The sequence below is a fragment of the Phaethon aethereus genome (assembly GCF_964289735.1).
Source record: "Phaethon aethereus genome assembly, chromosome: 4".
Classification (NCBI taxonomy): Eukaryota; Metazoa; Chordata; class Aves; order Phaethontiformes; family Phaethontidae; genus Phaethon; species Phaethon aethereus.
Window position 1 is genome coordinate 71,972,725 of NC_138578.1, and position 26,287 is coordinate 71,999,011.

A 26,287-nucleotide genomic window follows, 5' to 3' on the forward strand; every position below is an offset into this window, starting at 1 on the left:
AAGAGGACTGATGCCACCTAGGCCACTACCTGCAAAACCCGACTTTTCCCAAAAAAAACAAAACAAAACCAGCCAAGACACCTACACGAAGCCCAGCACATGCAAACCCTCAGTGGCCAGCCCCTGCCAGCCCACCTCCCCTCCTGACCCGGGCCCATGCACCATCTTCGCCACCCCATAGGCCCCATGCCCCGGGGCGGCTGCCATATTCTGCCACAGTGACTCTCCCACCAGCGAGCCACACTTGTCCACAGGCGGCCGGCCGGGGCAGTGGTCGAGGTGACGCGCCCCACCTCAGCACCCCTGTACTCACCATCAGAGACCTCGAACTCGGCTGCTCCATTGAGCTGGTAGAGGCACCAGTCAACCGCGCTCTCGCCTGGGGGGCCGCCAGCTGGGCGGGGAGGAAAGGCACAGTCAGTCGGGGGCACCCAGGCCAGCGGGGGAGAAGACGGCTGAGGAAGGGAGAAGGGAAGGAGGGTGATGGAGAGGAGAGGCAGAGCCGGGGGAGTGGGGAGCAGAGATGGAGAAGGCAGAGGAGGGAACGGAAGGATGAGAGGGGACCAGGGAGGGCCGGAGGAAAGGAGAGCGTTTCCAGATACCCTGCTTGTGGGACATGTGTGTTGCCTTCCGAAAAGCGCCCAGTGCTCTGAACTGTTATTTGCTTTGCTCCCAGCACCGCTGGCTCGGGGCGCCTCCTCCTTCTCCCAGCGGAGCAGGCGGCGCAGGCAGCGGCGCTGCCTCGGGGCGCTCAGGGAGCCGGGGGAGGGAAGGCGGGAAGGCTCCGCCCGGAGCTCCCGGCGGAGGCGGCGCAGCCTCGCCAGGACCCGCCGCGCCCGGCCCCGCCGGCCCCACCGCGGCCCCAACAGGTGCGAGCGGGCGCGGCGCGGCCCCGGCACCGCGGCGGGGTCCCGGGGGCTGCCGGCAGGCGGGGGGCCGCGGGCTGCCGGTGGGGCGGGGCGGGCCGGGCCGGGCGGCCGCTTTGCCCGAGGCGAGCCACAGCTTGGCCTTCCTCCTGGCCTCCCTCTGCGGCCCCGAGTAGAAGCTCCTTCGTGCCGTTGGTTCAACTTCACTCGTGAAGTCCCCACCAGGTGCCCCCGGCTCTGCCGCGTCCCTCCACAGTGCCTCAGCCAGGCGTGCCTGCGGCGCGGCCAGCCTGGCGTCCAGGGGAGCCGTGGCCCGAGCTGCACCAGAACCCTGAACACACAACCCCCGGGCAGCACTGCTCAGCAGGGCCTCGCCACTGTCACCCAGGCCGGCGTCCTTGCAGCCTCTCCCACCACAGCAAACACCGGCAGCTGCACTTTCCTCACTACATCCACCTCAGTCCTCTTACCCTCCCTAGGCCAGATAAAGGCAGCAAATACCACATAAATTGTTAGCTTTTATATATGCTGAAATCACTGCATGGCTAGAGAGTGGTTTTCATCTGGTCCATGGACCCCTGTGGATCTGCAAACTGTCTTTACAGCATCCGTGAGAGGTAAGAAAGCAAACCTGTATCAAGGAAGCTTAAGTGCTCTGCGTAGAGACCTTTGCCTCCACTGGAAAACGTTTAGGGGAATGGCAAATTTTAAAACACTGAAACAGTCAAGCTAGAGTGAACTTCTGTTAATAAATGCCTTTCTTCTTACAGGCATCCACCCCAAAAACACCAGAGAGAAGCGGAAAGGTATGTTAATTGTTTTGTTCACCAGGTGGCTTTCTTGATATTTAACACGATTGTGACTGCTGACCTTATAGCTGGCAGCATCCTGCATACAACTTCTGTCTGTCTGAGGTGAGAGTGTCAGAGGGCCACGTATAGCACAACTCATGTCAAAGAAAACAAACACACTTTGATTGAGCAAATGAGAAAAGCTTAAGAAATAATACAGGAAGACTATAATCAAGCCATACTAAGAGATTAGGAGCCAACAAGAGGATAAAATATCAGTGTAGGCAGCTCTTATGGCACAATTACACTGGCTCTTCCATGTAGCTTTTCGCTATTTGTGAAGCAGTATGTAAATGGTGGTGAAGCATTATTTTTGGCATAAATTCTACTTGATGCATGTACATTCATCCCTTTTTGTAGCAAGTGAAGACCCTCCTGATGCCTTTAGGTGTGTAAACTGTGGGCAGTTGATTCAATTTTTCCTAATAAGGGTATTCTGTTCAAATGTATTGTATTCTTCTCCACTGCATCCATGACAGTGTCACACAGTAGCCTTTGTGAAAGAATAAGGAGGACAATTATACTTTCTGAAGGAAATAGGTTTAAAATGGGAATAGCATTCTGCAAACATTCTCAGCTACTTTTAGAAACAAAGCAAAATGCCAACACTTAAGCTTTCCTGGGAACTTCACCTAAATTACAAAGACCATAAGGCTTTCTGAGGTAAAAGAACACCAGTTCATTTAGACAGTGTGTGTATATATTCCTCCAAGCCATATGTTTGCTGGATGTGAACCAGCTTTCTTGGAACTGAAAAGGTTTAAGTTGATGATTTAAGGGAAAAAAAAAAAGTATCATAAAGCTGTATTAAAGTAAAGCTTCTTCCAGCTGCTCACAGTGATAGTAACTCCCCCTACAAATTACCTACAGACCTTTAGGTCTTCATGACAAGGTGTTAGCATAAATAAAATTAGCCTTAGCATTGTAGTGTTAGCATCTTCTTTTTGGAGAAAACTCTAATCTACCATATGAATTAGCAAACAAGGGCCCTGTTCTGAGAGAATCCATTCATATTAGATTTAATTTTTATAAAATGCGGCAATTTTATGCTGTTCAACTCAATATTACTGACATACATGGCATTTTTAATTCTGGACTTCAAACATTTACAAAATTCGTATGTTAAAAAATTCACCCAGTTTGGCATGTAATGGAGCACGCTTTTTTTTTTTTTTTTAATAAAATGAGGGGACAGATGCAAGTCGCATTTACAGTGTGTGTAATTTTTACAGTATTTTTACAGATTCTGCAGTATCTGGAATATTGAGATGTGTTAATTTGCACCCAAGTTCCAGCTAGTCCAGTATGAAGTAATCTTTTACTTTTTTCAGTGTAAGTCTGTAGATGGACACTCAAGTTATTTGTGATTGTTTCCTTCAGAGACATGACTGGTTTAACTAGGTTTGGAAACTCGTGATGTTAAATCAACAGACAAATTTGAAGGTGGGAGCAGGTACCACCTTCATCTGACATCCTTTATTGTTGGAAATGAGCTAAGGGTTTGGTATGGTAACGTTGTTGAAAGCATGGAATTTAGTCAAACTAGAACTTAAGGAAAGTAGTCAAGTCATGCTACTGTGTATTTGAAAGAGTCAAAGTTTAAAAAAAGTTTAATCTATTTTGGCTTTTAATATCACGATCATGTATTGGGCAGAAACTGGTGCAACTGCAGACAAAAACTTCTGAGGAGATTGTCTGGGCAACATTACCGTGTAACATTTTTTAATTACGGTTTGGAGTCTTTTCCTTTTCACGAGGACTTTACGCAGACACAAGAGTCTACCTTTTCGGTTCTCTGCACAGGGTCCACCTCTTGCTCGCAGCAGTAAGACAAGCAATAAAACCAATTTAAATGGGATCAGAAGGTCAACCACATAAAATTTAATCTTGCTACAACTCCAGAACTTCAAAGATGCAAACGATAATCCGCAGTGAACTATTAAACCCTGAAATAAAAAAAAAAACTCGCGTTCAACTCAAAAGAATTTCCTCCAAAAAGCGCCGCACGGATTTATAGTTGTCCGAGACGCGGAACTCCACAGCGCCTCAGAGTAATCAAGTTCGACAGGAAAACGGGCCCGCTATCAGCCAGAGCCACCGGCACCTCCGCTGCAGGGCAGCTCGGGGCGAGCACCGAGGCACGCCCGTGCCCCCAAGCCCCCTCATTTAAAGGAAAACTGTAGCTCTTTTTTTGTCACTACCTCACACCTGACACCTCCGCGCGGAGCAGCCGGCTCCGCAGCCCGCGCCTCCCCGCCGCCGCGCCGGGAGGCGGTGCCGGCGCGGCGGAAGTGCGGCGGGCAGCCCGCTGAGCCGCCATGCTGCCCCTTCTCCTCCTGCGTTGCAGCCTCCTCCCGCCGGCCGGCGGCCGCGGGGAGCTGCGGGCCTTCGTGGTCGCTCACAGCCACATGGACGTCGGCTGGGTTTACACGGTGCAGGTGGGGCCCCTGCGGAGCGAGGCCGGGCGGGGTGGGTCTGGCCCGGCCTCGCTCCAGCGCCTGCTGTTCCGGGGTCCCGGCCCTCGATCGGAGGGGGCACGGGTGGCTGAGGCGCTGTGCCCATGACTTCGGGGTTTGCGTCTGCCTGTGTTCTGCAGGATGCGCCTTGTTTTTAAAGGCGAATCTTCAATCTCTTTGTTGGTGTGCTTTGATTATGTGGCAGATTTTCTCTGTCTTTTTGTTTTATCTCGTTACTAAGTCAAAACCCCGGGAAAACTGTCAGGAGAGCAGGACCCCAGGTCCTCGATGGATGGGGTGGGCTTGGATGGAGTTGGAGTGTGTTAGCAAAGTAATTTTTGCTGACTAAGTGAGATGCAGAGCAAAATAAATCAGGGGGGACGTTAATACTTTTTATTTTTGTTAGTCAAAATCCGGAATCCTTCTTCATTTGTATGAATTTCTTTCATCTTTGTGAAAGATGCTGTGGATACTTCACTAGCTAGAGTCATACGGCATCAGATATTTAAGAGTAACTAATTTTAAAAGAGCTAATGGCTTGCCAAGGAATCTCTGCTGTGCATGTATTTGGGCTTCCCTTTTTCGGAGAGACTAGTGAATTTCTCCTTTAATGCTTCAAACTCCTACTCAGAAATTGAAAAAGAGAACACAAAACTAATTTTTATTTTGGGTCAGTTAGTGGTCAGAGATCTCATCCAAGAATAAATAGAAGCATTTTTTTTTTCCTTTTTTTATTTGAGAAGATGCAATTGCTTGAAGCCTCAGTACCTCTGCTGTTAAATCACAAGGATCAGTAATTGCTGTATTTAAAAACCACAGAGGCTACCTGTGGATCCTTTCAAATGCTTCTGTAGTAAAGTGAAACCTGAAGGTAACTCTCTGTGGGATACTAATGTGATCCCAGCCTGTTTTACGTTTTTCATTTGCTTAGTTATTAGGTTTGACTCGTGACTGCCAACATACCATTTTTTAAGTGTTTCATTTCTCCACTTATTATGTGAAAAATAAGCATTTTATTTATGATATCAACATAGCATTCTTCATTATGTGCTGGAAATTATAGTACTGATGGAAAATTCCAGCATTGAATGTATAATAAAACTTTTTTTTCCCCCTTTCAAAGAAAGCTGTCTGTTGCAATCTGATAGTAACAGTGGTACCCTAACTTACATGAGACGTGGCATCTCACTGACATATCTTAACCATAGGTGTGAAAGACACCTCACCATTGTCTGGAACGCAGTACAAAACAATTTTTACATCATGGTAGAAGTTTAAAATCTATATTTAAATAAGCAAAATCTTACCTGTTTATACTGGGTCACTGCTTATTGTTTCAGAGCATCTCATTAGCTGATAGAGGATATGAATTGGAAAGAAAATTCTTACTGTTGCTTGCAAGTATCCTGGTTTGCAAGAACAATTATTTTCAATTCCCAGCCAGATGACTGGGATTTATAAACTTTGTAGGGTTGGGTAATATCTTACTGCTTAGTTCCAGTGCAGTTTGTGTCAGAATAAAGACTGGCTTGCCTTAATCTCCAAAATACCTCAAGAAAATATTTTTAGTAAGTTACCACACAGAAAACTTTAGTATTGTATTAAATTTGAAAAGTCCTTGTTCAGCTCTTAAAATCTAGTGTACTCCACTTAACTATTAAGAACTAAAATTGAGCCTGGTGTTGTAACCATTGTATATATACTTGGATTCTAGGTTGTATTGTTTGTAACCAATTGCCAGTGCAAAATTAAAATTCTTTGGTAATTGTTTGAGTGTGTCACTGTTGAGTATTAGTAAAACTTAAAAGCTGTTTCCTTATTTAAAATTTCACATTGTGTTAAGCATCTAATCATATTCTTGATTTTTAAAAAATAATCTTAAGAACTGATTGAGAAATCATTGAACAAGTAATTATTTAGATAAGCAGTACAGTATTTTAAGACATTCCTCCTACCCTCAAATGTTTTCCCTTTTCTAATGACACTTTAAGCATCTTTACAAAGATAGCTGGATTTCGGTTGTGGAAAGTAAGCGGTTAGGAAAAGCTAATTTCTGATTTGGATCACATCATCCCCTTCTTATTTAACAATGTGATTTTTCTTATAGGAAACTTGCCTAAATTAAAACTATAGCTAAAAAACCCCAAGCTATTATGCCCATTAGTTTTTAGGTGGGTGAGAGATCTATATGTCAATCACTTTCACATGTATGTGTATGTATTGTGGTGTGTGGTCTTAAGCAAATACCAGTAGTGTAAGTAGAAAAGTGTTATGGTTAGTGTTAAAATAACTGTGCTAAAACATGACCATAACTTTGTTACAAGAAAACACAGACACTGCAGGAAATTATAGGATCTCTGCTTGTTGTCTTTACATGTTCTGTATCACTTTGAGATTAAGTAAAAGGCGGAAGACTGTATCTGGTCAGCAGAATTTGTTCTGGCAAGAATAAGTGTATGCAAAATATCTTCATGTGCACAACTTTAAAATTAATGTGATATTGTACGTGTGATACCATAGGCTATAATCAGGTCATAGGTTATTTGATGGATACAGCTGTCACGTTTGCCATTCTAATAAAATCCATAGGCCTCATTCTGGAAGAAAAGTAGCTTTAGGAACGACATAGACAGGATAGATGCAGAGATTCTGGATGATTTTATGTCAGACTTTGCCAGTTTGGTTTTACTTTATCCTGAAGCATCAAGCAGAATGGAGTTATTTTTCATGACTGAAGCTTCTAGGGCCGTAGGAGTTTAATTTATCTTATATATATCACTGTGTTATACCGGCAAGACACACCTGCAGCACAGAGTCATACTTGCTCTGAAGAAATAATTCTGATAATTCAGACCATCAAAAGAAGAGCAGAAATGGAAGAATAAAGCGTGCGTGTGGGTTTTTAAGCTATGTTGGTGCAAAGTCTTACCATTTATGGCATTGTTGATCTAACGTAAGCAGTGCGGGAGAGGGTGAGCTGTTCCCAGTACGTCAAAAAGAAAGCTTTTATTGGTGTCTGCAGATCTTGGGGGAAGATATACCATGATCTGCACATGAGGTCCCCAGTCAGAGGATGTATTTTGGAGCAGAAGGGCCCACAAGCTGTACGTAATCAGAGAGAACTTGTTCTTTCTGAGTGTACTAAGGAAGTGTGCAACAAATATGAGTTTTTTGATCTCTCTCTTGTCAAGCCCAGTGAGTGTTCAAAACAGCCCATTTAATATAGGCAAAACAGAGTTTAATTTCACGGGTTTTTTTGCAGGAAAGTATGCATGCTTATGCAGCAAATGTCTACTCATCTGTTGTAGAAGAGCTAATAAAAGGAAAGTGGCGCAAGTTTATTGCTGTGGAGCAGGAATTCTTTCGACTCTGGTGGGATGCAGTAGCCACAGATACACACAAGCAGCAGGTAAGTTGTACTAGAGCCATACTTCCTGCTAACACAGAATCCACATTCTTTTCAGAGGGCAAGGTGGGGCAAAGTACTTCACCACCTGCTTTTTACCCAGGTCTTGTGTAAACTGTCTCTTAATCTAGTACTTCTTATGAAAGGACCTTAAGTCTAAAGGCAGTTGCAGGAGGTTAAAAACCCCAGTTACAGATTAGAGCAGTAGGAGGTAGTAACCTTTGCACTGAAGACTCTTTACACTTTACATTTCTTGTTTCATTGATGACTTTCTTATTTGGGGGCATGCTAGTATAAGATGTGGACAATTCTGAAAGAGACTGCACCAATATATGTTAAACATCTGAAGCTTGTAAACTGCTGCCTAACAGTGCTCACAAAAAGGAACTTTTTTTCTTTCCAGTTAAGTGCTGCTCAAAAACCTGCCATGTGTAAACAAGGATAATGCAGCAAAGAGGTGACTGTAGATTCAATAGCAATAACTGTTTCTTGGGTTTGTTTATTTATAAGCTGTGATCCCTTTCAGTTTTTAGAGCATTAATTTGAGGATTGTTTTTGTCCAAGTAAAGACATTGTGAAGTTTTATTTGTAATTTCTTCTTTCCTCTGGCATGAAACAAACATGCTGAAATCAAAGACTGGGCTGTAGCCTAGGAGCTGGTCATTGCAGTGCAATATGTTTTAAGTTTTGGACCCTAAAACCAGAGGATATACAGGTGCATCTTCCCATAGGTATTCACTCAGAACTCTATGGTCTGTTTTGTTACCAGGGTCCAGCCAACAGCAGCATATTACTTGTAGTATTTTACAGTACTAGATGTTTGAAGTGTCCTGTAAAAAAAACCACCTCTTGTCTGTTTTTTTTTAACTTGGTCCTTCAGTAATTTCTGAATTTTCTGTAATCTTTAGTGTTTAAATAATAGCTTACAACCTGTGTGCAGCTGACCATTGTATGAGAGGTTTTGCTCTGTATAGGCAGTTGACTGGTTTTGTGTGGGCACTTCACCCATACTTGCCTGTTGCCAGACAATTTTCTTACCTGTTTTTAATTAGAAAACTGTACTCTAAGTTTGGGGTGGGGGGATTAAAAAAAAAAAAATAGCATAGGAGCTACTTTGTGCAGGGTCAGAAGAGTACTTTAACTTTCTAAAGTAAGTTGATCTTATTTCAAGTATGTTATGCTGCTGTAACCAAAACATAAAGGCCTGTGTTTCTAATATCCATTCTAGCTATTATGTGGAATCAAGAAGAGTGAACATGTATCACATTTGACCTCAGTAGTGCAAAACTAGTACATAGGACTCAGCCTTTAATTTCCTAGCCTAATTTCTGATAATTGTTGCTTTTACATATTTTTAGTTAGTTTACAGTTGCTTCCCTGAAAATGAAAATTATTAAAAACAAATTCTGCTTAAACCTCTGTGTCAAACATTTAATCTCTAATAATATTTAAGAGCTATTATGCTTGTGATGTGTTTTTAACATTAGCAAGTTGCAAATGTTGAGTCTTGAAATTAGGTCGTTCTGGTTGCTGTCCTGCTTTTTCCACTTGAACTCTAGCATTAATGATTTTCTGTAGTACAGGCTCTCTGGTTTTAGTTTTGCCATTTTTTTCTTAATTTGCTATTTTACTTGGAATACAGGATTTAATTCTAGTTTCTTTTGCAATGGCTGCCTTGGATTAGAGCGATAGCATTAAAAAGTAGTAAAAGGTACAGCCTGGGTATTAAAGCTGATTTTACAATTCAGATGAGAATATAAAGGAGTGAGACATATTGCAGCAGTATTCAGCCAGATATGAACCTCTTAGTTCTCAGCACATGTTATTTCCACAGTATTTCTTGTGTGAACTATTCCTATCGCCTCACCCTGGCTTGACATATGGGTGTTTTAACTAGGGGGAAAAAAGATGTGTAGCCACTTTTCCTGGTTTGTAAGTGTTAGTTGATGTAAGGGTAGTAGTAGTTGTCCCAAGGACCACAGATACGTTCTACTACCATAGCAGCCTGCTGCTTGTAGTACTGCTGCATCTGTTTCCTTGGTTCTTCCTTCCTTTTGTCTAGTTCTGGTCAGCAAAAGTGCTTGTCATTAGAGATGATGGGGTTTTTTTGTTTCTAGGACTGGATATTATTTATATTACTTGAATTATTTTTCTTATGTTTTCAGCCTCTCAGTGGTTTTGCAAAACTTATATTAAAAAAAACACATTTCCATGGCCCAAAGTTTGGATCAGAGGTATCTTTTTTTGGACATCCATCCAAACAAGGAATAATAGCCACAGATGCTTTTCATGTAGGTCAGGACCAGTTCTGTGCTGACACCAGATATCAGTTATCTGGTCTCCCAGCATGCTAATCAGTCACCACAGTCGGCTGGAACTAATTTATGAATGCTGAGCCCTGAAGCGTTTTCACAACATTGTGAACAAGAGGAATGATTATAATCAAAATTGACAATCTGGCATCATATCTGAGCAGACACAGGGGCATTCACTGAAGGTTCCTGGGGAAATAAACATAATAGCTCTGGAATTGGCATCCTACATGACAGATTAAAAAAAAAGGGTGGAGATTAAAATACATATTTATATAAACTTTCTTTGTCAGAAGTTTGAGGTATCTTTGAAGTTTTAGGTAGTGAAGTAACTATAATAAAAACAGAAGACTCCCTAACAGTTCTAGAAAGGAACACAGACTATTACTGCCTCCTTCCAAATGCTGCCTCCCCCTTTATCCAGCACATTTGCTGAAAGTTGAACTTGTCAGCACAGTTGTTGTTTCTGGTGGCTGACGTTAAAAAAAAAAAAAACAACAGAAAAATATGGTACACTTGAACAGATAGTAATATACTGTCAGTTTTTAAGCTAGGAGAAAGAGACCATAAATGAAGGTTAGCAATGGGTTTATCAGGCAGGCAAGCCTGCTACGTGTGGAATAACTTTTTTTTTTGCCTTAATAAAGCATTCTGTCTCTCACAAGTTGAGCAAGCTGTCCATGCTGTGAAGGCAAGATAGGTGCAAACAGAGTAGAAGGGTTGTGTTTGTGGCCACAGTGTTATGGCACATTCTGTCTCCCTCCTGAATCCCACAGATCTCAGTCTCCAAACTGTTACAGAGGTAGTAAACTAAAGGAAACCCTGGGATTCTGGCCATTGCTGCTTGCATAGGGTTGCACATTGCTCTCTCATCTAGCCACCCAGTGAAACCACCACTTTTTGTCATGGTTTAACCCCAGCCAGCAACTGAGAACCACACAGCCAGTTGCTCATTCCCGCCCTGGTGGGATGGGGGAGAGAATCATAAGGGTAAAAGCGAGAAAACTCATGGGTTGAGATAAAGACAGTTCAATAGGGAAAGCAAAAGCTGTGCACGCAAACAAAGCAAAACCAGGAATTCATTCACCACTTCCCATGGGCAGGCAGGTGTTCAGCCATCTCCAGGAAAGCAGGGCTCCATCACACTAACAGTTACTTGGGAAGATAAATGCTGTCACTACCAATGTCCCCTCTTCCCTTCTTCTTCCCCCAGCTTTATATGCGGAGCATGATGTCATATGGTATGGAATATCCCTTTGGTCAGTTGGGGTCAGCTGTCCTGGCTGTGTCCCCTCCCAGCTTCTTGTGCACCCCCAGCCTCCTCACTGGTGGAGTGGAGTGAGAAGCAGAAAAGGCCTTGACTCTATGTAAGCACTGCTCAGCAGTAACAAAAACATCAGTGGCGTGTTATCAACACTGTTTCCAGCACAAATACAAAATACAGCCCCATACTAGCTGCTATGAAGAAAATTAACTCTATCCCAGCCAAAACCAGCACACTTCCCTAAGCCAAGACAGATGCAGCAGGAGGAAGCCTTTGGGAGAAGCACTAGTATCTTCTATTTTAACCCCCCAGCTCTAGTTGCCTTGAGGCAGGATCCTAAGCTGCTGCCTGTGCAGTGTATGGGGACAAGCCTGGTGCTGAGACAGTATAAAGGCACAGTAACAGCCCTACTGAGAAACACCAGGTCAGTGTCTACTTGGCAGTCGACCCTTTGTGCTATTCTGTGTGCCTGCTACCTGGTTTCAGTGTAAGCTGGGTAAATCAATGCACTGTGCAGCACATTAGTATGCCTTTTTTCCCCTTCTCCTTTTGGTAGCTCTCAGTACAGACAGCCTTTTATCCCACTTTTGTCCTGGATGTCTTCTTGACAAGCGTTGTGTCTAGGTAATATGCTGTGATCTGAAATGAATTCACAGCCTTTTTGGATAAGACTGAAATGATGTTTATGTTCTGTGTCTTAATTTCAATATCATAGGTCCATCAGTTGCTTCGGGAGGGACGACTGGAATTTGTCATTGGAGGGCAAGTGATGCATGATGAAGCTGTGACACTAATTGATGATCAAATTTTACAGTTGACGGGTATGCATATTTGCATTTAACTTTTATTTTGCATTGTTATGACCTTGGGGGAGGTTTGTTTTTTGTTTCTCCACCCCAAGATTCCTTTTTTTTTTTTTTCCCCCCCTCTTTAAGAACTGATTAAAGCATCTCTGATTTTTTTACTTGCTGGTGGGTTATCTGTATAAAAATATTTGCTCTAAAAAACCCAGACACAATGGTTCTGTGGTAAGCAGAAGGGTAACTGAAAGCTGACTTGCCATTTAATCCACGTCAGTTATAAACTCCTTTGGAGCAGAGGCCTTTTTTTGTGTGTGTGTGAGTGTTTGAGCGCTTAAGCTCCTGGGAAGGTAGTTGTGGTGAAATTGAGGATACGAAACACTCTGGAAGAAAATACCTGATAGCAATTCAGAGTGTGGGGAGTTTATAACAGTTATGCAAAACTTGCAGAACGTGGGCCATAGAACGTCACTGAGGTCATCTGAACTTAGTTGAAAGACTTGCTTGATGAAGAAACCCCCATTTGTAATCAAGGTCAGCAGCGTCTCTTAGACATAGATACATATTTCCAAGAGATGCACTATTTCCTATTTTAATCTTCTAGCTTCTGCTTCCAGACATTTTTATGTTACACCTTTCCATCTGATGGTTTAAAGATTCCTTTAGTATTTAGGTTTATCTCCATCAGGTTAATGAAAAAAGAAACAGGATAAATCATGCCACCATTGTGCTATAGATACTTATAACATGCCATGAGGGGGTAGCATGCTGTTTTGGGATGGGAGGGGATGTATTAGCACCAGCTATCTGTCATGGCTGATATAAGCCCTGCCCGTTTCAGGGCTACACTCTGGGCAGCTTTCTACATAGAAGACTAGTGGGTCAGAAAACAATGTTATCATTTCCTGAATCTGACTGCAGGACCACTGGCCTTGTTCCTTGTGTGTTAGTGTTTATCAGGAGCACAGGGATAGCAGCTTCTTTTGCGTCTCAGTGAGTTGCCACATCACGCTCTGGCCAAAAGGAGGAGAAGGGACGAACATTATTTTTTTTTTCTTCTTACCTGACTCCTGTGTTTAAAGGTTGTTATATGGGCTTAGTACACCCAACCCAGGACTTCTCCAAAGAAAATACTAATATTGACTGAAGAGTCCTTTTGTTAAATGCAAATACAGCTTTTCCTTTCATTGGAGTTAGTTGCAAAAAACATTATTTCTAATTCAAGATTTCATTCTGTGTATAAACAAAATTTTTTTTAAAAAGAAAATTAAAGTTTGGTAATTTATTCAGTAGGAACCAAAATATTAATGTATTATAAAATCCCTGATTATTTTTCCTGAAAGCACTCTGCTCAGTTTAAGTGTGAGTACATACAAACAAAAAAAAGTATACTTGCATTGTGTGTGGAGGTCATCTTGAGAAGACAAAGACAGTGCAGACATTTGGGGTCTACCTTTCATGTCTTCTCCTGTCTGTCCAGCCAGCTGTGTTTTGGAAGAGCCTAGCAAACTCTGCCTAAAATGTGCTTCAGTCAGAAGAGTTAAAATAAGTGCATTGATTGTTTGTGAATAAGATGAAGTGAAAAGAGAATGCACTGCAAACTCAGTTATTCAAACATGATGTTAAAATTTGGAATGGAGTTAGTCCAGAATGGGGAAGATACGGTTGTATTTTCAAATAGTTCTGAGCACAATTCCAGAACTATGAAATTAAGAGCTGCAATTTTTTTTTTTTTTCTTGCTGATGAGAATCCTAGTGCTACATACTGGAGTTCTGAATAAAAACTGCTGCTTAGCTGGTTGTTTTACTTTAAATGTTTTCTCTGAGTTTATTCTATTGTCTCATCTTTCTGGTTTGGGGGTTTCTTTTTTTGAAACTCATTTCAATACAAAATTATTAACACTGGTTGTAAATAACATATTGTATCAAGATTGCTATTGTCCTTTGGCTTTTCTCTTTTTTTATGATTGAGGATCGCGATTAAGGTTCGTATTCATGTTAGTTTTGTTTACTGGATGGCTTCCCTGTCCCTTTGTCGTTGATACGAGACCGAAATTTTCTGAGAATGGGTGGTATGATTTGAGTAAACACAAACTGAACCCCAGCTTGTTGTTTTCATGCAGACTCCAACCTGGCTATTAGCCTTAACCTAATTTGTATCTAAATACTTTTTCCCAGGCCTGTATCTAATTGTAATTCCTATTTGTTATTCATCTTTTATGATGTTAATAAGTTATACTTGGCATAGCAAAATAAATATTGACAGTGTGAAACTTTCTGCTGTGAGTCATTAAATTCCTGAAACTTTAAATGCTTTGGAAAACAGCAACAAAGAACTATCCTTTTAAGTGCTTATGTGTTATACTATATGCCTATTATATTTATAAAATGAACTTGTGAAAGTGTTCCTAACGTAAACAAATTTTGCTTTGCAGAAGGCCATGGATTTTTGTATGAAACCTTTGGGATCAGGCCTCAGTTTTCGTGGCATGTTGATCCTTTTGGAGCTTCAGCTACAACACCAACTCTTTTTGCTCTGGCTGGTTTTAATGCTCATCTTATTTCTCGGATTGACTATGATCTGAAGGCTGACATGCAGAAAAACAAGGTAAAAATACCCTTAGGAATGGAAACCATTGCCAGCCTCTACTTACAGTAATCCCAACCATGACATTAAGATACGCATCTCTCTGATCTGTGCAGGAAAATGTAGGTATTTTTTCTCTGAAAGTGACATGCTGATTGCATGTGCTAATGGTGAAATATCTTGAATCTGTGTAATATGGTCAAGCAATGTCTTCATCCTGACCATCCTGTCTATCCCTGACTTCAGGTCAGGATAGATAGTCTAGCCTGAAAAAGACACCGAATGCAGGCATTTGGGCAAGGCATAAGTTGACATTGAATTAGGAGTGTTGGAACTGGGGGTATCTAGAATGGGTTTCAGCTTTCTCTGAGAAAATCTTAGATATGTTGTGTTTTATATAGACTGTTCTAAAGTGTAGTGTGTATCTTTGGTCACAGTGGTCATCATGCTTGGAGCATTTATTTGTTCCTGTAAAAGTGATAATACTAGGTCAGTTAGAGTGCCAGCTAATAATTTTTTTTTTGCTGAATTCAGTTTTTGTTTCATATTCTGCCTTGTCTCGCACAATGTCCCATATCCAGTAAATATTTTTCTTTTCACATCACAATGTTGGATCCTGGTCTGTCATCAGTTTTACACATTAAACAATGTGAAAATAAGGGGCTTTCGCTAGTATGAGCTGGGCATTAGGCAGTTTTTATGAATTTTGGGTAAAACTCAAGCATCTCTGAAGAAGACAACAGGATTCCTGTTGAATTTGGTGAAGCCAGGACCTACCACCTTATGTTTGCAGTGAATGGCGATACTTCCTTTCCACTAAAATCTTTTATGAGCTTTTGACAATCTTTTCCCATCTAATTTTTTTTCTGGCACTTGACAGTCTGGAGGCTTCCAAAACTGTAGAAGTTCTGTTTCAGTTGATTAAACATTGATTCCCACTGACTACGTTGCAATCCGGACTACATCTGGGTCTTTTCTAGCTTAGAGGTGTTCAACTTCCACTGAAACAAGTGAGGTGTAATGCCTGTGATAAGCTAGGCTTACACCTGGATTTTGGCAGTATGCTGGCAGTGTGCTGCCTCCTCTCCTCCATCAATTTGAATACAAAGAGGCAACACCATAGCCTCCTATATATAGTATGTGACCTTGCTTGCAGTATCATTGGCTGATCTTAAGTAAAAGCCCTTAAAGTATTACAGGTGGTGGAAAGGAAGATGGGCACTCTGAAGTCTTAAGTTGTTAATGATGGTATTTCTGCACTTGTCATCAAGGATAATGGTTTCATACCTTTTTTGCTTTCCAGAAGCTTCAGTTTGTATGGCAGGGCTCTCCTTCCTTATCTGGAAGACAGGAGATCTTCACCCATGTTATGGATCAATACAGCTACTGTACCCCATCGCAGCTACCTTTTTCAAACAGGTATGAAGATTTCCCAAATATGCAGAAAGATTGATCAATTCTGAGAGTTTATATTGTTGGAGTTTCAGCATTTTCTTTGACTGTTTTCTTTTAACAGTATTCTACTGCTTTCTCCTGACCTGCGGTAGGTCAAGGAGATGTCTAGACTCCGTAGATCTGAGACAGGATTATTAAGCACCTCCAGCTACCCACCACAATACATGAAGTTTGCTCAGTGCCTAACAACTGAATGCTCAAAATTGACACTTACCACTGACAGGCATTAAAAATACTTGAAAATATTGACAGACTTTAAAAATAATGTTTTCTAGCACCATGAGGCTGGGAACACAGGTACTGCTTTTATCTACAAATATATGTATCATGTCAGTCCTTATATAAAAAAAAGAAAGACTAAAAATGTGTAACAAATCAATTGCTGTAAACAGAAAATGTCCAAAGCAGGACTGGGTTTTTGTTTCTCATCCTGAAAAGTTAAGATTTAAAAACTCCAGGAAGCTCAGTATGGACTTGGCTATTGCTAATTGATTTTTTTATGGGAGATTTTCAGCATTATATTGGGCTGAGATGTGTGTATATTATCTCTGTATAAACTAAAGCGACTAAAATTTTCCATGTACTTTGTGAAGAAAATCTGAGAGCTTTTGAAGACTTTATTTTGCTCATTGGCTTATACAGTAAAATACTCTTTGTAAACGAAGTCTACTTGGGGTCACATCTTCATTGTTACAAAGCTTGCTGTTTTGTCCGATAACTTTTGTTCTATGTCAGCAAACAGCAGAGACTTGGAAAGTTGCGTGGTGTGAAGAGAAAACTGGACAACCTTCCCCCTACCTCCACCCACAAATAAATACTAAAACCTAAATACTAGCAATGATTATAAACTGAATTTTTTTTTGCTTCTTATTCCCTGCATGTCTGCATTTCATTCCAGCACCTTTTGATGTGTTTTTCCCAGTTGAATAAATTCTGTTTATAGCCTATTGCTTTCTCCTTCTACTTAGATCAGGATTTTATTGGAATGGAGTTGCAGCTTTCCCAGATCCACCAAAAGATGGTGTTTATCCAAACATGAGTCTGCCTGTTACAGATACTAACATCCATCTGTATGCACAAACCATGGTGGCCAACATTAAGGAGAGAGCAGCCTGGTTCCGAACAAGTGATGTTTTGTGGCCATGGGTAAGTGCATGATGAGCATTTGCTTTAGAAGTGGCAAGTACACCTACAGTGTGGACAGTAGGTAGATGGTGCTTTGCTACAGTATGTACTGCAAAAATGCAAGTACAAACCATGTGTTGGTAAAGCGTTTTTCTAGTAAGTGGGGTCCAAATGTCTGATTAGTAATGATTTTTAAAAACTAGCACTTCTTTGTACAGTCTGGTAGATGTCTACCAAGTCTGCCACCCCACTTTCCAATATGGAAAGAAATGTGACAAAATTGTAAAGATCACCTCTTGTGAAACTATATATTGCAATATTGCTTCCTTTTTTTCCTGTCCTTATTTTGTCTATTTAAATGATCTTTTTACATAACTGCTTAGCACAACAGAATTCTGTGTTAACAAACATGATAGTGTTACAAGAAAATGTATTACACATTAGGTAGTCAAGGTCTTTTCTAACTGATGTGTAATCATTTTCTTATACAGTCTTTGTGTTTTAGTTAAAAACATAAGCATATCCCAGCTTGGTCATCCAAACACTTTTTTTCAGCAACACACTGTGTTAATTACATCCTACACATACACATAGCACTATATGCTCTCACTATTTTTAAGTCCTTAGAAAAGAATAACTTTGCCTAAACTGAATTAGGTGTGGTTTTGAATTTTGATGAATGCTGTAGATCTCATAATTACAATATTAAAAGATGATGTGTGTTCCTAAGGTGGCTATTTGACCACAGTATATGTTGTTGCAAAGAGAACAAACGTTTTCTGACTGATGCAGCTTTGAGTCACTGATTTGTTTTTCTGCTGTGTTTGTGACACTATTGCTTCTGTTGAAATTTTTTTTTTTTTTTTTTTTTTTTTAGAGGTTGAGGGGAGAAGTGGGATATAATACTCTGTAGTAGTCTCTAGTGAAAGTTATGCTGGAATGGGGAGGGGGGAGTTTTGGATAAATTCCAAATGTCTAGATCCAAACCTGCAGTTTTACAGTAACGTAAGAAAATTTCAGTCTCTGACTTCTGATTTGTGTGCTTGTGATAAGGAGCTTTAAACAAAGTAGTAAAAGTTTGTAACTCATTCATACTGCTATGTAAAGTAGTAGAGAGAAATAGATATATGGATACCTCTATAGCTAAGCTTAGCTATTTTTTTGTGATTACAAATAGTTTGGAGTATCTGAATATTTCTTTTTCAGTTAAAAAATCAGGAAATACACACCTCCCCATTTCAAGTCAGACCTCACATCTAGGCTATTGGCACTTTTGTGATGAGTTATATGGACAAAGAAGTGTTCATTCATGATCTGAAGCACCTAGTTGTGCAGGAGGAGGCATTGGGCTGTGGGGCAGCATAGAAGTTCAAACCTGCCTCTCTAGAGGCCACAGCAGCAGATGTAGGACGGGGTATGAAATTGTCTTAGGGACTGGAACTGATCCTTGAGACCTTTTTTGGCCTGTGTGGTTGAACTAACTGTACAGGAATGTATGTATCCTGTTCAGATAGCGAGCAGATGTGATGGCTAACTACAGCAGGTTCTCCTGGATATCCTTGTTCTACAGAGCTACAGTGCTCCTCAGATACTATGTTCTGTGTCAGTGTAAGTGGGGTCTACCAGCCCAGCACATCCCCTCCTGTGGTGCAAAGTGTTTACTTTTTATGAGGAAGTCATCTTGGATCAGGATTTGAAAGTAGTGCTCTATAAATATGAGGTAGTTTTGCCTGGTAAACATATTGCTTCTTCCCCACGAATTTAACTGGAGTCTACATGAGGAAGTCTGGCTTGCACTGACTGCTGTACTCTGCAGTATTTAGTTTGATATTTTTTAGTAGCTCATTCTAGTTTGAAGTTGTTTCTGCTATACGCATGCAGAAGATCTCAGGGTATCTCAGAAGAACTTTTCTGTTTTGGAAGTGGAATTTCCACTTCTGATCAGTGACTTACCCTGTCTGAGGGACAGACGTGTGTGCTAGGATTCATAAAGGATGTGACAGTGACCTTACATGAAACCTAGTAAATGAGGAAGGGATGGGGGTGGCAGTCATATCTGGTAAAGAGAAGGGAGAGTTACCACCTCTGAGTTCAACTGAACTCATCAGGTTCAACTCATTCATGAGTTGAATGGGCTGAGCTTATCAGGTTAAATTCCATGAGCTCACCAGGTAAAGGTTGGGGTGGAATATGGGATTGCAAAGAAAATATAGCCTCCATGGCCATTTCTTCAAGCATCTGCTAAGCTTTGAAGGCAAATTGCTGAGAGCATCTTTATTTTGAAAAGGAGATCAGGATTGATTTGTGAAATGTTTCTGTCTCAAGCACAGGGAGATGAAGATGCATTAAGCTGGTGTCAGTGTTGGAATGCCTCAATCAGACCTTTTTATGTGGGGAATGTTGTTGTGCTTTAGAACGATGCCTATACTGTAATACTGATACTGTAAGAATGCACATGGTGCCATGGCTGACTGACTCTCATTTTCCTGTTCAGCTGTTGTAGTTGAACAGTGGCGTGATTAGTTATGTCTTTTTTTTAGAAGTTTTTACATGCAGATAGTCTGTATTGAGACACCTTCAACAGATGGCAGAAGTTGTGCAAACATGCTCAAAAAAGAGGTTTTAATACACAGTGTATCACCTCTCTTAACTATTTGGATGAGCATCAGAAGTACTATAGTCTGCTGATGCCCCATCACAACAGTAACACATTGTGTGACATTTGTACTACAGGGATCTCTGTCCAGATAGTTTTGTTTCACATCATGCCCTCAGCACTTTCTAAAGCTGTTAGCATTCTTAAGAGCAGAAAATAAGAACTTACTTGTTTTCTGCTAAGTGGGAGAAATGCAGCATGAAAAGAAACCAAGGTCGTCTTTCCAGGCTTGTATGCATGCATTTTCCAATTGCTACCACAAAAGTTCATGCTCTTGCACAATACGGTGTGTCAACACACTTCTCCCTATCTGTAATGGTGGTAGGTTATCAGCTGATCTGTGCAAGTAACCCTACCCATTCTTGACATTTTGTAACAAGTAACTTCTATATGGGCAGTCAAGACCAAAAGAAATACCACTTTGACATAGACTAGTGTTAAAAAAGATCCTACTAAATTACACGACCCAAAGTCATTTGGCTGTTCTGTTTTTGGAATTTCAGGGCTGTGACAAACAGTTCTTTAATGCCTCTGTTCAGTACTCCAACATGGACCTGTTGTTGGATTATATTAACAAGCACTCTGATGAGTTTGGAGTGACTGTCCAGTATGCTACTGTTGGTGATTACTTCCAAGCAGTTTATAGCAGAAATCTTACATGGGAAATTCGTGACGCTCAAGACTTTCTTCCATATTCAACAGGTAATTAAGCTCACAACTGCATAACATCTGCCTCAAATGTAGGTATTTAAAATTTTAATAAAGGGAAATTGAGAAAATGAGAAATAAATTTAAGAGGAAAACTACCATCTCCTTGTAACGCTTATTTACACTACCAGGTGTCATCAAATAGACAAGCTGATCCAACTTACTGGTGTAATAAAGATGGTAAAGCAGTGGCTGGAATATTTTTTGGAGCTGTTGGAAGCAATGGGTGGAGGAAGAGACCCTGAAAGAAAGAGTACAGAATAGGCAAATTTGGCAAAAAATCTAACTTGAGGTTTTTGTTTTGCTGTCTTTGAGTAACAATAGAGTGCAAATGAAAGCTAAGCACAAGATGTATTCATGTGTGTAATGTCATGCGAATTTTTTAATCACCTGAAGAAATGTATGGATACTGCACTAATCAGGTTCTGTAACAGTGAAAACACTGAGCAATGAGATAAGCCTGTAGGCCTAGGCCTGGCTGAAATTCAGTAAGATATTTCATTGGATGGATGAAGGAAAAAGACTGCAAAGTATGTAACACACTGCAAACTGGTTAGCAGACAGCAGTGATAAGAGAGGTGCTTCGCAGAAGGGTACCAACACAACTAATACAAGAAGTCTCTTGTGACATTGGAGGGGTCCTGTCTGAACTCTCTAAAGCTGAGATACTAGAACTCATTCTGCTTCAAATATAGATTTTGACTGTTTGTTTCATGTTTGGACATTTAACTGGGAAGTAATTCTTTTCTGTGCCTCCCACACAGTAGCATGCACAAATAACCTGTAGTCTCTTAGGTAATCTGCAGTATTAGATATGCATGTTACGCCTCTCCTCCTCTTCTGCAAAAATGACTGTAGTAAGGACAGAGTGCTCCAGGATCCAAGAAACTGATAAACTGAAAGATACCTAGAAAGAGATGTGTGGCCATATAAAGACATGTACTATTGTTACTGTTTAAAAGAACTGGATTATGCATAGATTAGAGCAGAGCTGGGAAACTCGACATCAAGTAATCTCTGAATGTCTGAAGAAGTGAGGCAGGTAACCAAGGGACCAAGGCAATCTGAAAGCTTTTAGGATACTTCTTTGTTAGTACAGTGGAATAGAGGTGGTCAGAGTGAAACAGTTGATGCTAAGGGTTTGATGTCCACACTCTACGTAATTCCAGGAAAACTGGATATAATCTGGTCATACGGACTGAATGCCCATTAATGCTTGTTACATACCATTTTGTGAGCACTGAACCCAATGTTTTATATAAAGCAGAGCATACTAGGTAAGGACGACTGGTAGATTCACTTTAAAAGCATGTTCCTGGGCCAAACAAAACACTGATGTAGATGAATCCCTAAAGCTCTAGGTAGCTCTAGGAGAGAGTCTTGTCTTTTTCATTAATGAAAACAGTTTTAAGTTCTGGGAGGAAAAAAAAACTGTATTATAACTGAAGTCTCAAAAAGTAAAAATACCGACTATTTCTGAAATTTCATAGTATGATGTGACACATTCATTGCAGCTGCTTGTTGCTTGCTTGCTTCTTACTTACTGCACTGCCTTAGCTTTTCAAGGAGAAGCAAAAAGTGCTGAGAATATATGAAAGAAGGCATGCCATACCCAACATACCTTTAATCCTTTTTCCCATTAAGTTTACTGTTTTAGGCCTCATTGAAGTATGCAGAGAGAAGACGCAGCTAACTTCTCCATTTCTAAACTCATTAATTTGTTTCATTGCCTGGATTATCATTAAAATATCATTGGTATTAAAATACCTTTCTATAGAATTGTAGCTACTACTACTTCATCACATTTTTTGGCACTGTGGATGTATATCTCAGACTATTACAACCCAAATTTAGCTTATACATCCAATATTCTTTAACGTGTCGGTTAACTTTTAAAGTAATAAAAATAACTATTGCTTCCTGTGAATCACTGCATAGACTGATCCCTTACTCACCTCCCTCTAGGGATCATGTCATGTCTAACAACTTGCTGATAAATGCACTGCCAGTTTTAAGTGCTAATATCTTTTTACATCTGGGCTCTTACCTGTGTCTTTTGGCATAATTTACAGGCAGTAGTCAATTGCCTTTAGCTTGCATAATAGCAGCACCTTCAATGTTCCAGGTGGGTGCCCACACATGGATGCAATTTATTCCTCAAACGGCTTACTGTGCCTTGCAATCACAGTACAGATTTGAGTGCACTTTCTCCCACATACTATTTTGCTTCTTGATGATTAATCCCCTCCCATTCTTTCTATGCTGTTTTATTATGAGTCACTTATTGGGATCAGTGTCACTTCTGACATCTGCCTTGGAAGCTCAAGTTTTAAGTTCCAAATAAGTATTTCCTTTTTCTACTCTACATTCATTATATTGCGCTAGTATGCATATATGTGAGACTTCTGCTTGAATCCTTGAAAAATGAAATGGAATTAATTCTGTTTGAACTTCTAGCATTTTTCAGGCCAAGAAGAATTTGTCCTGGAGTTTTTCAGCAAAAGGTCCTATTTTGTAATTGTTGCCTTTGATCCTAGGCTGATAGCAGATTATTACAGTTGCATGTATGCACTTTATAAAGCACTTTCTACAACTTCTCTCTGGAAAAACTATTTTAAAATTTTATATTTAAAAAAAATCCCCCAAAAACAAACAACAAAAGCCCACCAAGTAGGGATTTGGAGATTTTAAAAACAAATACTTGTTTTCCTAGTTTATGGGATACTGGAACATACTAGCACAAATTAACTGTTGAAATACTTTCCGCTGACCACTTGAGGGCATCTTTTGATGTCTTTTGAAGTGCTGCAGTAGTTTGGTGTCATGTTATCACATGACTGTTTCTACTCCATTTTGAGGAAATGAAATATAAGAAAAATCCCTTTGACTGGAATGGGAGAAATAGAGTTCGTATCAAGCAGTAACTGAGGATTATAATCCACTGTCTTTATTAGTGAGTAATAAAATATGCTTCAGTGGAACTTTTAGAGTTGTTTTTTGCAGATCCACAAAGAAGAAATTCTGCAAACACAGGCTAACTTAGTTGATAATGGCTTTGTTTCAACACTCATGTTAGTAAGCCTGTAGGAAAGATTGTAGTTTTCCGAAGTGCACATTTATGGCTGTGTTTTTTTGTAGGGTTTATGACTATTCCATTAGATGGAATTAAACTATCCATCAAATGGAATAGTCATAAGCTCTACAAAACCATTTGATGGCCGATGTGTAAACCCACAGCAGATTTCATGTAAGAAGCTGTACAGTAGTAGTCTAATAAATAACAAATAAGTGATAACTGAAATAGTATTTTGACATGTATTGGATCTGTTCAACTCTTAACAGAGCCATTTCAAGCGTGGACTGGGTTTTATACTTCTCGGAGCACATTAAAAGGAATTGCAAGGAGAGCAAGTTCACTGCTTTATGCTGGAGAGTCCTTTTTCACACAGTATGTCCAGAAAGACCCAGGAAGTTCTATTTGTAAGTGTGGAGCCTTAAAGCAACTTCAGAGCCTTAGATGGGCCGTTTCAGAGGTAAGATTGATTTATTTTTTAATTTGAATGAAAATGTTTATTGTCCAAAGGCAAAGCTTTGCTTAAGCATTTCAGCTGGAGTATCTTGAGGTTGCTTTTATGTTTTTAGAAATAACTTTCCCCTTTAGCAAGTCATAAGTAAAAAAAAGGTAATTTTTAAAAAAACTGTCTTGAAACATGACTTCATCCCCTTAGCCATGTATTCAAGTCATGGTTACTGGCAAACGTTTTCTTCAGCCAGTAAAAGAGTATGTGGTTTCAAACTTTGCACCTGAAATTTCTTTTCCTAATGTTAGTTTTATTATTTACAAAATAGTTTTTAAAAATAAAATAAACAAAAACTGAACTAATTGAAAACTACTGATAATCTCTACTTCCGCAAGTTGGAAGAGGAAGGACAGATCTGTTTCTTCAAAGTTCAGTAGTTCAGTGATCAGCCTTATACCATTGACAGGCCTCAGTGCTTTTGCTGGTAATAAGTATTTTGTGAGCTAAGTTATTGACCAGTTCTTAGTAGGAAATTAAAAACCTGTCTTGTTACAGTATTTTTGCTGCATTCTTGGTTTTCTAACTTGTATTTTTTTCTTCTAAGTATGTAACTTCAGTAATTCCTAAATATTAAAAGGGGAAAATGTGTAGAGGGAAATCTGTGTACATCTTTGACCACTTCATTCTATATATGGGAATTTGGAATAAGAAAAATGTGAGTCTATGAAAATAGCTGTAATACGTTATTATTTTAAGTTTTATACGTCTGAAGGTTAATAGACCACATTAATACAAATGCAAAACTAAAGTTGTCATCCTCATGCATTGTGACCTTTTAAATTTCTCTTAAACATAAGGTCCAGCATCACGATGGTATAACAGGCACAGAGTCTCCCAAGGTGAAGGACATGTACATGAATAACTTGATGTACGGAATGTTCAATGTAAAGAAGCTAATGGCTTCCATAATCTTTGACATGAACAACGCAAAGAAGAATGGAGAGGTCTATTCTTCTGTTTACAGTAAAGACTCAGGAATACCAGGTACTCTTTAACACAGCTTTTCCAATTTTCGGGATAACTTATGAACGCTATCATGTTTTCTTCCAAAACAACATACTATGTAGCACCTAAGTTCTGTGAACCACAGCTGGAAAATCCTGTTTGCCTTACGAGACCTGCTAATACCTGAGGGAAACTCAGATGAATTTATGAGCTCTCAGATCTCAAGCATCTGAAACCAGGACTTTAAACTGATATTAGGTAGAGTTCAGACCTCAACTATATAACAGAGGGGAGGAAGAGGTGCTATCAGAGTAATTACTAAACTAATCTTACTATGCAACATAAGATTACACTGTAAGAAGACAGTCACAGTTAAGAAATGTTCTTGCTATAGTGTACTGCCAGCTTGTGTAAAAAATGTAAAGGAATTTTTAAGGGACCTATTCTAAAGACTGTACATTCCCTTTACCTTCACTTGGGAAACTTTTTAAACTGTCAAATGTAAGTAGTGCCGTGGGCTGTGCAACAGACTGATTTGGCTTTTTACAGGGTTGTTTTTAGATTAGGCTTCTCATTTGACCTTCTGTAGAACTCTGATAAAGTTAATACTGCATGCCAACGGGTTATGGTAAGCTGCTTATTTTCACTAAATGGATTTACATTCAACTCAGGTGTCATTTTCTGAGTACACAGTCTTTTTATTGGGTAAAGAATAGGAGAATGAAGCAGAATAGGGTTTTATGAAGTACTATAAAATGTTTTCCTTTTTTCAATTAGGAAGTTTTACTGCAGAGTTTTATGTTAAAATTTTGTGAGATGGTTGTAATTAGATTTCTCAAATACTTTTTAATATCACATTTTAAAAATACACCATTTTAGTGACTGGTAGCTTTGTTTGTGTGCACAAAGGTGCTACAGATGTTGACCAATATGTTGTTGTCTATAATCCACTGGCATGGAACATCACTACCTTTGTCACGGTTTCTGTCAGCCACTTGGCAATGAGTGTATATGATGAACTGGGACATTCTGTACCAGCACAGGTACTTCAACTTTGTTTCTGTTGCTTTTCTTTCAGTTGTCAGTTTTCACTGACTTGATCCTACCTCCTGTCAAAGTGTGGTAATATACAGTATTACAGTGAAAACAAGTATTAGTTCAGACTGGGATTTTCCTAGTCCTCCTTCAAGTGATTTTTTTTGTTTGTTTGTTTGAACTTGCTTGTTCTCTTAACTAGAATTCTTTTGTCTTAATGTCCAAAAGGGCTTCCTGCTC

General features: G+C 40.0%; 1 protein-coding gene across 1 annotated transcript in view; it reads left to right on the forward strand.

Annotated features, from left to right (window-relative positions):
- Positions 1-2,565: 2,565 nt before the first annotated feature.
- Positions 2,566-26,287, forward strand: part of MAN2B2 (mannosidase alpha class 2B member 2) — a gene marked incomplete at its 3' end in the record, with an annotated part of 33,066 nt that continues 9,344 nt past the window's right edge. The window contains exons 1-10 of the mRNA XM_081999505.1: positions 2,566-4,155; positions 7,436-7,582; positions 11,871-11,976; positions 14,391-14,563; positions 15,846-15,961; positions 16,966-17,143; positions 20,282-20,480; positions 23,829-24,019; positions 24,865-25,051; positions 25,922-26,055. Of these exons, the coding sequence (XP_081855631.1) occupies positions 4,036-4,155; positions 7,436-7,582; positions 11,871-11,976; positions 14,391-14,563; positions 15,846-15,961; positions 16,966-17,143; positions 20,282-20,480; positions 23,829-24,019; positions 24,865-25,051; positions 25,922-26,055 (1,551 nt within the window). The 5' untranslated portion in view covers positions 2,566-4,035. The remainder of the gene's footprint in view (positions 4,156-7,435; positions 7,583-11,870; positions 11,977-14,390; positions 14,564-15,845; positions 15,962-16,965; positions 17,144-20,281; positions 20,481-23,828; positions 24,020-24,864; positions 25,052-25,921; positions 26,056-26,287) is intronic.